General features: G+C 36.3%; 1 protein-coding gene across 2 annotated transcripts in view; it reads right to left on the bottom strand.

The window, feature by feature from the left end:
- The window catches only part of LOC150086342 (rho GTPase-activating protein 44-like), a 412,704-nt gene that overhangs the window by 135,190 nt on the left and 264,090 nt on the right, over positions 1 to 13,424 (bottom strand). For both annotated transcript variants that reach the window (XM_090371315.1, XM_090371316.1), the window contains exons 7-8: positions 6,087 to 6,237; positions 1,519 to 1,646 (exon numbers count right to left, since the gene is read on the bottom strand). In XM_090371315.1, coding sequence (XP_090227441.1) covers positions 1,519 to 1,646; positions 6,087 to 6,237 — 279 coding nt within the window. The remainder of the gene's footprint in view (positions 1 to 1,518; positions 1,647 to 6,086; positions 6,238 to 13,424) is intronic.

The following is a 13,424-nucleotide window of genomic DNA, read 5'->3' as shown; positions in this document are numbered from 1 at the left end:
GTTAAAGAAACTGGTATATTTTTCAGAACGCTCTATAAATCACTGGGAATCACTTAGTCACTAATAAATCGCTTGGCACCTGGGGTCGGAGAAAAAAAGAGTGGTAATCGATGCACACTGCTCTTCATGGACTAATGTTATTAGTCGAGTCCCCCAAAGTTCAGTGTTGGGCCAATTGTAGTTTTCTATATTTATCAATGATATTGATGAAGGTATATCAGGCTTAATGACCAAATTTGTAGGCGATACAAAGGTTGGCAGGATTGTTAATGACAGCAATGACAGTTTGCAACTCAACAGGATCTAGAAAAGCTGGGCAAATGGGCTGAGAGGAGACAACTGGAGTTTAACATTGACAAATGCCAAGTACTGCAAATGGGTAGCAGTAATCCAGTGTAATGTACCAACTGCATGGTACTACACTCAGGGTAGTGGAGAATGAAGCCAGATATTAAATTTTCGAAGCCAGATATTAAATTTTCTGAACAGTGCAGACAGGTTGCCAGAAAAGCTCATGGGGTCTTGTCAATGATACAGGGATTTTGCTAGCAGGGATAAGGAGGTGATTTTAGGAAGAATGTAGAACTGTTGGAATAAGTACAAAGATGGGCAGCAAGATTGGTGAGGGCAACAAAGCGGTGCTCTTACCAAAAAATCTTAAGTTCTGCAAATTGCAGCAAATTTTCGAAGCCAGATATTAGGTGCCTAATCTGGAGATTAGGCACCTACGAAGTGATCTGATTGAGGTGTATAAGGCCTTGAATGGTTTGAGCAAGCTCAATTCTGATTGGGATTCTTCCTCTTGCTCAAATTATGCACCTGCATAAATTCAAATTGAGGAAAGGCACTTACAGAACAGATGTGCAGAAATTTTCCTTTAGCCAGCGGGTGGTTTATTGCTGGAACAAACTTCCATCTGTCATTGTGGAAGTTGATAGCTTAACTAAATTCATTCAAGGAAGAAGTTAAACTTTTGGAGCAAATGGATGGGTGAAGTGGAAAGATTTTTTTTTTTTTTTGATTGATGCTGTATAAGTGTGCTTTCTTGCATTATATGCCTCTACAAATGCTAATGCTAAAAAAGCCACCCACAAGCTTACTTAAATTCCATGTCCCTTAGTATTAGTAGTGGCAAATAATGATGCAAGAAACAAGCTTATAAAGCATCAGTCAAAAAAAAAAAACCACATCACCTGTCATCACATCAATAAATTGTCTAGTTGTACCTACAATTTATTCAAGAAATCCTGAAACCCGAGTATATGATATCAAAATTATTTTTTGCATCCAGTTCCATTGTTAGATTAATTACTTGTTGAATGACTAAGCTGGAGCAATTTCCTAAAATACAGTTAACACTTTTTAAATTGCATAATAGTTGTACTGAGACATTAAAAATTAAGAAGTACAATATAAAAAATAGTCTATTAAATTATGAAGAAAAAAAAAAAAAAAAAAAAATTCTGAACCTCAAGTAACCTGCAAAAATTTGAGATGAAATTGAAGTATTTCACTTACTTCTTCGTTTACTCCAAAGTCCAAAAGAAAGCATATACATGATTCTATTACCCATGCTACTTGTCTATCAGTAACTCGTAGATGCTCTTCCAAAGAACAACCAAATACTGGTTTTTGAGAAAAGTTTTCTAGAAAAACAGGATATTTTAAAAATGTTAAAATAACTAACCACACATTAAATTTAACAAAAATTCAATAAAAATTATTTAATAAAAATTTGCATACAATGTATGAAACACAGGTATACACCATATAAACATGGAATGTATTTTGAGTTTAAGTGAATGTTGTTGTTGTTGTTATTTGGTTTTTAGGAGCATTAGCAACTAAGGCCATATTGCTCCGGGATATGCGGTGGTCATTTCCTGACCTTTCCGCATCCTCCATATTTGGTGGTGACGGGCTCGAACCCCGGTCTAATCAAGAAGCGTGTGCTACGCACTGCTGCTCCTTCCCACCTGGCTACAGAGGAGCTTAAGTGAATGATGAATATTAAGATTGGTTATTATTATTGTTGCTCTTATATTATTTCTCCCTGATTAGGGGATTCCACTCCGTGACGGGTACTGATACCAAGTACACAGGTGGTTGTAATGTCTGGTGTTACTGTTGGTCGAGGAAAATCTCTGAATATCCTACAAGTGTTCAGGATTGTGACTTTCTGGAGTTCCTAGTAGGTGTTCTCTGAGAGACCTATTGCTGCTAGGCTGCTATGTAGAGTCTTTGCTCTAAACCAGTGGTTGACACAATGATCGGGATGGTTGATATGTCTTGCATATGCCACATCTCCTTGATCTCATGTCTCAGGTTTGTGTACTTCCTAATTTTTTCCTCATGGGTTTTCTGGACAATGCTAGTGTTGGGCACCACTATGTCAATCAGGTAGGTAGCCTTTTCCATCTTGTCCACAAGGGTTATGTCTGGTCTGTTGTGCGGGATGGTCTTATCGGTTATTATGGGGCAGTCCCAGTACAGCCTGTGGGTTCGGGTCTCTAGTACTGCCTGGGGTTCATACCTGTAGTATGGTACACTTTCTTTGATCAACTGGTATTTCCTCGCTAGCTTCTGATGTATTATCCTGGCTACTTGGTCATGTCTATGAGTGTACTCAGTCTGGCACACCGCAGTGATGTGTTGGATCGTTTCTGAGGACAGGTGGCATCATCGACATGTGTCATCTGACATTCTGGGCTCCTTTGCGATGTATTTTCTGGTGTTGATTACCTGGTCTTGGATGGCCAGCATGAATCCCTTCAGTCTTTTTTTTTTTTTTTTTTTTTGATTTGGTAGTTGTTGGCGCATCGGCTTCTGTGGCCATATTGCACCTCCCAAGGTTTTTTGCAGTACTTTGATCCAAGCCCGAGGCGGGATTCGAACCCGCGACCTTTGGGTTGCCAGGCAGGCACCTTACCCACCTGGCTAGCCCGGTCGGCCCTTCAGTCTTGGGGAAGAGCGTCCTGCTTGTAAGCCATGCATTGGAAGCAATGTTATCGATGTGATCTTGATGGAGGTCATTGTTGTGTCTGCCATGAAGTGTCTTCTTTGCCCATCTTTCAAACGTTGTTTCTTGTACCGCCTGGGCGGGAGGGGGTTCCTCGCTTAGGTTGAGTGGGGTACACCACTTATCTATTTTCCTTATGGACTGGTGGAGTGGTGCTGTGTTGTTATTGAAGTAATCCTTCATTATTATTATTATTATTATTAATAGCTATATGGTGCAAGGAAGCCTGAGGCTTATGCTGCACCAGGGAAAAAAATTCCCCGAGTTACCCTGAGAGAGAGAGAGAGAGAGAGAGAGAGAGAGAGAGAGAGAGAGAGAGAGAGAGAGAGAGAGAGAGAGAGAGAGAGAGAGAGAGAGTCAAAAGTAGAATGGAATCACCAAGAAAGAGAAGAATCGTGATATTCAGCTCAGGACCCTGGGTGTGCCAAGCCCATATTCACCAGATGCGAGCCCCCGAGGTTATATACAAACAAAGTTCTTAGTGCACAACTGTATGCCTAAGCCAAACACAAACAACTGACAACACAATCTGATTTCGATGTCACAGGCCAAAAGTCACTGGGCTGAAAACTGGCTAATAACAAGCTTTCAACATGCTCAGAATTCTAACCCACAAACCCCTACAAAATCCAGAGTACGATGAAAGCTGTTAACTACTAGCCAATCTTCATTCCTTATTTGGTCTGATGATTGAAAGTGGATCCAAACATAATACCTTTGATAGTTCTGAAGATCAATAGCATTTGGATCAAGTATGCACTTGTGCACACTAACTTTCTTTGTTATTTAACCAGTCATGATAATGATCAATAAACTAAACTCAAAATACATTCCATATGGGGTATAAATTTGAAATAGGATGCACATAGTGCGCTTCTCATAATACCTTAAACATAAAAATATACACTATACTATAAATGATAATTTTGCATGTTTAGGACATTTGAATACCATTTTAAAACTGAATAAAGTAAGGAATCTCACTATTACTGTTAATACTAAATCGATAATATAATTCAACGTTGTTCTTCTGCAATTGCGATACCAAAGAAAAGAACAATATTAACCCTCTAGCAGGTGTAGACGAAAAAAAAAAAGGGGGGGGGGGAAAGATGCCATGATTGATTTTATAGTGGTGGTTTTTTTTTTTTTTTTTTTTTTTTTTTGGGCAGGGGATAAAAGACAACAATTGAAAATTATGCACTCTTTATAATTTAATTTTTATTCCCATATTACACTGAATAATCAGAACAAATTATATCAAAAGCAGTGAAGAATATTTCAGTGTGAATACATTAACAATTTGCTTGAAGCAATTTCCATATTAAAAGAAGCATGGACACCACTGAAGAGGAAAAGGCTGAAATGGAAGAAATATTTTGGATGCTACCTCTAATACTGAGATAAAAAAAACAAAAGTCATGGAAAATATTAAGTATTAAGTAGATGTAAATGAAATAAATTCAAAAATATTGAAAGTTGGATAAAAATGTGTCACAGCAGTTTTACCATATTAACCAGAGGTAATTTTCTTGAAGTAAAGTTCCACAGAAGGTTGAACCAATGTATTAAACATACTAACAAAAAAGACAGAGAGATGCAAGGAAGCCACAGATTTTTGCTGCATAAGCATAAAAAAAAAAAAAAAAAAAAAAAACCACAAGGTAAATAAGAAAATACAAATTATGCACTTCTCTTGAAGTTTCCTACTACAAAGGCAACTTGTTCCAGCAATCAACAACTCACTGGCTTAAAGAAAACTTCTTATGATCTAATCTTCCCTGTAATTTGAATTTATGGCCCTTTGTTCTGGAATTCTTCATAACAGTGAAAATTCTGACTTCATTCATTTTACTAACCCATTTCAGAGTCTTATAAATCTAAATTAGGTATCCTCTAAAGTGCCAAGTTCTGCAGCCCACATAATCAAAGTCTTTCTTTGTACAGTTGCCCATTTGTAGAACCTGCAAGTGTCCTGCTTCCTTGCATCACTTTCCACTACTAATACTAACAGAAAAAAAAAGCAGAGGTTTTCCTTAATTGGACTTCATTTACTGAACTATTCAACAGAAATGTGACAAACTTTGTGTAGAGCCCACCCTGGTCATCATATTTAATCCCAAATATTTAAAATGTGTAGCAACAACAGAATAAAACTAATAGATATCTGCAAGCATAACTATCTTACTAGGCACCTCCGTAGCCAGGTGGGAAGGAGCAGCAGTGTGTAGCACACGCTTCTTGATTAGACTGGGGTTCGAGCCTGTCACCACCAAATACAGAGGATGCGGAAAGGTCAGGGAATGACCACCGCATATCCCGGAGCAATATGGCCTTTGTTGCTAATGCTCCTAAAAAAACCAAATAACAATCTTACTGCTAAAAAAAGACTAGAGTGTGCTTTCAGTGAATGGTCAATAACTTCTAGGATCAAAGCACACCTAATGAAAAATTTGCAATTCAACTTGTGAAAATAACAAAACACAACGATATAAAAAAAGTGTGGTATAATTTGAAAGTTCAGAGAAAAATCTTGGAGATGAACCTAAAATTTGAAGCTTCTAGTATACACTGGCAGACAGTACTATATTTTCAGAGCCTTATCTCTCATTACTTGGGTTTTTTTTATTTTTTAAATTATGTGTACCAGCAACATTCTCCATCAGCTTATAGTAAGGTTTTGTATTTTAGTAGGAGTGAATGGCAAAAAAAATCATTTTTTTAAAAAAATTATGCCAGGTGATACCTTTATGGTTTAAAAGCTGCAATTCTCTATTCGTTTTGAGATGTAATGCAATTGGCTAGTTAAAATATGAAGTATTTTTACCAAAGCTTAATGTAACTTAGCTCATAAATCAGTAGACTCAATACTGCTAATAAATATCATCTGCAGTATATGACACACAACAAGTTAGTACAGCTCCAGGCTTGTTGTGATTACTATTATAAATATTTCAGTTTTTTTTTTTCTTTTTAAATTGAATAGTCAGAAATACATGGCACCCAGAAGTCTAATTAGAAATAATATTCACCTATTGTACACTAAATAATTGTATGATTAACTTACTAATATGGTTTTCTAATGCTGGTAAAGTGGATTCCAGTGCAGCTAATGCAGCTCGATGATAATTAGCTTGTAAACGATGCCATGACACAAACAATTCTGATAAGTGGGGTTCCCGACTAATTAGGGTAAACATTTCTGCTGCCAAAGAATCCTGAAATAGAGGTAAATTTTTCATAAAAATATTGTTTTCTTAAATAAATCAAAAACTAATGAATAATATAAATTGAAGCTCTTAAAATATTTAAAAGGAAAAAACTGTTGTGTATACATAAATATGCATACAGTATGATAAGTCACTTCACAGATGATTCATGATTGTTATGAATCATGATTCTGATGGATGTGTGTTTCTAGTGAGATTCTCTGCAGAACATGCAGTCTTTAAAGATCATCAAGCAATCTGATTACTTATGATAATGTGCTGTTTAGCATAGTCCGGAAATTAAAGTCAGGTGATCAATGAACTCATGTGGCTAAATGGCTACCTGATTAAATCACATACACAAAACACCTATTTGGCTTCTGGTGGCATTTGACTGCCAAGTAAGGGCAATGTTGCCATTCAGCTTAAGAAATATGGTTAAACAATATCACATTACTACCACATACCACAGTTCTACATGGCAAATTAGTCAGCACAATATATCACATGGACATGTGTTTTTGTAATGGGCGGCACCAAGAACGTCAGTTCATCTCCACCTCGTATCTCTGTGAAGAACAGTACCACTGTAGAAGGGCCAGAAATAAGTAGTGTATGTTTGTATGTATTCTGTGTGTGTTCTGTTGTTGTGTCTGACCGCTTGGCTACCCAGAATCATCAGTCACCTGGACAGATGATTCTGGGTACTCGTCCACACCACGGGAAGGTGGGCCAGTCTCAATGGAGCTCGCACTGTCTCAATTCGAGACTCTGACCCACCTGATGTTGGCAAAAGATGGGCCAGATTCCTCTGGGGGCCCACTCCAGAGGAGAGAAAAAAAAAAAAAAAATTTCCCCGTGGTGTTAAAAAAAAAAAAAATAAATAAAAAAAAAAATAATAATAAATAAAATAATATAAAATAATAATAATAATAAAAATTAATAATAATAAATAAAATAATATAAAATAATAATTAATAATAATAAATAAAATAATATAAAATAATAATAATAATAAAAATTAATAATAATAAATAAAATAATATAAAATAATAATTAATAATAATAAATAAAATAATATAAAATAATAATTAATAATAATAAATAAAATAATATAAAATAATAATTAATAATAATAAATAAAATAATATAAAATAATAATAATAATAATTAATAATAATATATAAATAAAATAATATAAAATAATAATAATAATAATTAATAATAATAAATAAATAAAATAATATAAAATAATAATAATAATAATAATAAAAATTTAGGCAATGTTGCTCCCTATTGAGCAGCTCCACCAGACAAAGGAGTAGAATTATTCGTAGCCGTATAACTAATTCTTCTTCTTGTGAAAACATCAGATGCAAACTGCTGAAGAGCAACATAAGAATTCTTGTCTCCCACCAGCAAAGTTTCATGCCCATGAGAGAGTGTAGAAACTGATGAACGAAGAACATCTCTAAAGTCATTATACAGCGGACAATCAAATAAAAATGTGGCTCCAATTTTCATTTTTCCCGCATTGACAAGCTTCCATTCTAGAAAGACCAAAACGACATAGTTTTTCGTTAAGAGATCCATGTCCCGTTAAGAGGAAGGATGTATATAAGTCTAAAGAGAACCAAGCAGGTTTCTGCTTTACACAAAAGGTCACCTCAGGGAAAAAAGTCCTAGTAACAGATCCGACAGATGACGTATCCCAGCGGGTCTGCCACAGATTATCATTTCATTCCACAAACGATTACGTTCTTGCTTAATATCTGAATTAATATTCAGAACCAAACCCATAAATTCAGTTGATAGTTGGTTTTTTAACCTATAACAAAGACCTCTGTAAGCTACGTGAAGGTCCAATGGCAATACACCTGCAAGAACCTGCAGTGCAGAAGTTGAAACAGTTCGACAAGCTCTTAACATACATAATAATATTGTGCGTTGCATAGTAGCCAACTTCAATCGAAATTTAACAGTTATAAGCCTGTGAAACCATACACCTGCAGCATAAGTAGCCATAGGAAGGAATACGGCGTTATAATAGATTCTCGTGGTACGTCTAGAAAGTCCCCAGTCTGAACGAGAAATTTTTACAATAGCACCAGTGAATCTTCTGATCTTTGTTGTTACATTATTTAAATGAGAGACAAAATTAAGCTTTGAGTCGATTGTAATCACAAGTAATTTAGTTTCAGAGACAAGTGGAATCCTGTTATTATTAATCTTCACTAAAGGAGGTCGTTGAGGGTTTAAATGTGATCAAAAGATCATCATTTTAGTCTTGGACGAACTTATTGTCAATTTTCGTCGGCATAAGCGATGATTTTGGTACCACTGAAACTATGGGAAATCCAATCCTGCAATACCATATTCCATATAAGAGGCCCTAGGATAGACCCCTGGGGACACCCTCGTGAAACTTCTCTAGACACCTCCTGAAATTTAGATTTCACTAAAATGTGACGATTACTGAAATAGCTTGTGAATAGGTGGTATAGTTGCTGAGAGCATCCAGCTGATCGTAACCGTTCGAGAGCACTCTGCCACCATAGAGAGTCAAAAGTGCCCTCGAAATCAACAAATGTAGTTAACGTGTACTTTGATGTTGAACTCTCAATGCTGCCAGCAAATTCAACAAGTGCATCTTCACATGACTTCCCTACACAGAACCCGTATTGATTAGAGGACACCATATTTTTCGCCTGAAGAAGATCAGTAACACGCAGAGTCATTAGACGTTCTAGAAACTTCCCAAGATTTGGCAAAAGTGCAATAGGCCTATAAGATCTAGGATTTAATGCTGGTTTATTAATCAGTTTTAAAAGCGCAATTTTCCACACATCAGGAAAGAGAGCTTCTTGGAGACATTTGTTAAAAAGTAAAAGCAGTACTTGTGGACGCAATTTGAAAAATTGCAAAATAAATGCATTTTCAATCAGGTCTATTCCTGGACATTTCTTAATATTAATCTTTTTAGCAACAGCGGTTAACTCATCAATGGCAAATTCTTCTGTCTGAATATTGGTGGTATAAAGCGAATTTGCAACTCGAATATTTGAATGTACAACAGAATCAGTAATTATATCATCCACCGGGAATAGTCTGTCAAGAATAACATTAACTGTATTCATCCAATCAGTGGTCTCCAGGAAATCTTCTTTCACAGTGCCATATACATCTAAAGAGTGAATCTTATTATGAGCTATCTTATAAATAAGACCCCAAGGATTATCATTACCAGCACTGTGAACAAACTCCTTCCATGTTTCCCGCTTACGTGTGGCAATAGCCTTTACATAACGTTGTTTGAGTGAAATATATTGAGAATAAAAATAAGCTACTTCATCAGAGTGCCAATCCCTATGTCGACGCTGATATTTTCGACGGGCTTAATGTACCTTTTTCCTTAAATAAGACAATTCTGAGGTCCACCAGGAACAGATCTTTAATCTAATCTTTTTCTTGCTGGCCGATTTGTATGAGGTAATACAAAGTAATGACTGGCGTAATAAGGCAGCAATTCCAGCAGCCGTAAAAGAGTGAAGAGACGAAAAGTCTTGTTCAGGGAAATCTGCAGAAATGGAGGAGTCAAATAATTCCCAGTTTATATGATTTATGGAAAATCTGACTAAAGCAGGCTGTAGTATAAATTGATCTCCAGGTTTAGAAAAATCAGTAACAACAAAAAATAGAACCCGATGATCACTTGTTGTCCAATCAGTAATCACCACCCAATCACGAACAACTGCTTTAAAATGAAAATTAGTTAATGTCACATCAATATTTGATTCTCCAACAGAGCTGGAAAAAGTTGTTACTACTTGAGGTAGGTTTATTACATTTAAGCTGTTATTAATAATAAATTCCTCCAACATATGACCACGACGATTGCTTCCATTACTGAACCAGAGTGGAGATTTAGCATTTACGTCAGAAGTAATTATGACATTCTGTGGACCCAAGAAATTTAAAGTTGTTTCTAGATAATTCAAGGATAAATTAAAATCTTCTTAGGGAGGACAATATAGAGAAATTAAATAAAAATTCAAATATGTAACCAAAATACAAGTAGCCGTTCTATTGCATAAACCATTGATTATAGTGATATCAAGCTGATTATTTAACACCACAATACATGTTTTAAGTTCCTCAGAGACCGGTTGAATTATACGGGCAGTGAGTGGAAATCCTGTTACCTTTGGAGTATATCCAGATTGCACTTTAACAGTATAAGGCTCTTGAATTGCAATAATATCAATAGCATTTTGCTCAGCAGACACTCGAATTTCGTCCGATACTGCTCTAGAACGCTGACCGTTAATCTGCATAATCCTAATACCAGCAAGTAAAGACGCAGGAGAATCAGCAAGAACATCATTATCTCCAATAACAGCTCCACCTCCAGGAATAAAACTTTTATTATAACTATTATTCATTGGCGGTCCTTAATCATGCCATCTGTAATGCCCGTAAGTACTCGGGACATGTGCCGTCCCTAACCGAGTGCTGATATTCCTTCCTATGTCTCTTAATTTTTGAAACATTCTTTTGTTAGTTACAACAGTTGCTATGCATCCTAGGATTTCTTTAATCATGCACTGAGGTTCTTCCACATTTGTGTTGTTTATATCAATGTGCAACAGCACTAACCTTGGCAGTCTTCTCCATAAATAAAGGGTGCCACTGCCATAGGTCTCAAATCTGCCACTGATTTAAGATATACTGAAACAAGCGTATTTGAATGATTAATAATGACAGGAGACTTGTGCCTCTGGCATTCTCTTGGTGATAACATTGTAATGTGATCACATATGTTAAATATCTAAGAAACAGAGCAGAAAGAAGTAAATGAGTGTGCTAGCGTGGAAATCACACGATTCCCCTCTGCATGAGATAAGATAGGACACTTATTAGTTTATATCAGGTGGCTCTTCCTTAAATGGACACTCATTAAATACGTGCCCACTTCAAGCACAATGTCCACAAGACGGGGACTCATGCAAACAATATTGGGTAGTATGTCCATACCCAAGACACAGAAAACATTTAGTGACTATCGTATAAGGACGGTGCTTATGAGAACTCCAAGTCAAAAACAACCTGTCCAGGGAGGACATATATTTATAAATTTTAGGTGAGAAGCTAACAACCCAATGAACTAGCGACGACGACCTGGCCTGAGTAGTAAAACGAAAAACTGTTTGTTGCTTCACTTCTTCCAATGTGAAACCGTAATCTATCAAGTTCTTGTTATAGAGATTATCCACAATATCGTCCTTTGAAAGATCCCGTGGGACATCATAAATTATGACTGATGGATTACCTTTACGAGGAACGCCAGTGATCACTCCAGCTTCGGAAAACGCCACCGTAGAAGTTAAGCAGTCCAAATCTGATTTCACACCTGTTTCCACAACCACTCCACGATTGCGAACAAGTCGCAAAGATTTCACTTTTACATTCTTCAAATCATTTTTAAGAGTTGTAGTAACTACATTTTTCACATCAGAACTTGTTTTCAAGTCACTAGTATCTGAAGCTCTAATTATTAGAACATTATTAGATGATTTAATAATATCACTAGAAGAAACACCCTTCTCAATAGTACCCCTCACAGTATCAGCATAGGTACGCACAGGCTCTTGTGTATGTAACCTATCCGTCAGAAACTCATCTGTATCTACATCTGACTTTTGTATGTTCTTCCCTTCATCCTGTTCAATGTGTTTACCAGAGACCACAGATAAAGTTTTTAACACTGTTTGTAGCAATTGGGCTCTTTTATCAATTTCCTCATTAATGGCTTTTAATCTCTCATTTTCTATCAATAATGCAGTTGTTACAGTCTCCAAATTACACCATTTGTCCATAATGATATCCCCATTTTTTTTAGTCACCTTATTAGCCTCTCCGAAAAGAAAACTTGTGATATCTTTTTGCATTTTAGAAATGACCGCATATACAGAGGACGCATCTTGAATATTATCGCACTCATCAGTTATTATACTCGCATAATTTTCACATTCATCAGTCATTGTACTTGAATCAGTATTCAAAATAGGGGTGGGAATAGACCCAATCCCCTCCACTTCAATTCAATTAACTCACCACCTGTGCTCTGCTCTCGTACCAACTGAGCCGCGGGTCTTAACTGCTCGTGACCAATACTTTTAGAATATACGAACTCACCTAACCTTCGTATATCGCCATGAGATTGAGGAATTTTAGGTGGGAGTAGGGGTGAAGTATCCTCTCCCTCCCCGCTGGATCTGTCTAAAGATTGTTTACCATTAGGATTTCTACCTTCCATAATTCTTTAATATCAAAAACACACAAATAGATTAATATTAGTAGTATTAAATAAGCAACTTCCAAATGTATTAGTAATAACAACTACAGTATTTCAATAATTCCAACTTCTAAATCCTGTGTTCTTGAACTGTTCCTTTTAGGTTCAAAGCAACAATATTATTTGTACTTACAGTAACTTTCTTGATCTATCAGCAAAAAAAAAAAAATAATAAGAAACGTGATTTACGTTTCCCGCCAAAACTATGGATCCGCTGCCGACGATCGTTACCACATGGCAGCCATATTGGCTCTGCCAATGTGGTAAACCACACTCACTTAACCAGATAGCTGTATTTGTATCACAAAAGCTTAATATTAATAGTTTCACCTCGAAACTATTAATCACACCTAAGGAAATTCTTCCACAGTCAAATCACTCAAAATTAGAACCCGTTTGATCACAATAAACTGAAAATACCACATCAACTGTACAGTATATAGCACAATATATCACAGTCTGCTAATCATTTGGTAAGGTTTGGGTTCAATTTTCATTAACAACTGGCGTCATAAACTGAACCTGTAGTCAGCTGATCTCAGGCAGATGGGGAGAGGGTTTTTCCATGCAAGTTATTCCAAGTTTTTCAGCTGACAACATGCAAATCAGCCTGTGAATACACACAACTATGCACAATACAGAAGTGAGAGGCAAGCTTTAGCTCCAGTAAAATAATCAGCATCTACCAACAGCACCTTCCTATCACCAGTATTGTTTGAATGGAAGACCCAAGCAGAGTTGGCATAGGGAATCATTAATCGGTACACTAATGAGTAATGGGGAATTAGTAATGGGTACACTATGTGCAAGGATGATAATCCAAGAAGATGCAATCATCTTT

The sequence above is a fragment of the Mastigoproctus giganteus genome, chromosome 4 (assembly GCF_048544385.1).
Source record: "Mastigoproctus giganteus isolate SK-2022 chromosome 4, ASM4854438v1, whole genome shotgun sequence".
NCBI classification, from domain to species: Eukaryota; Metazoa; Arthropoda; class Arachnida; order Uropygi; family Thelyphonidae; genus Mastigoproctus; species Mastigoproctus giganteus.
The sequence above is the reverse complement of the archived record's forward strand: the minus strand, read 5'-3'. Positions and strand labels throughout refer to the sequence as shown.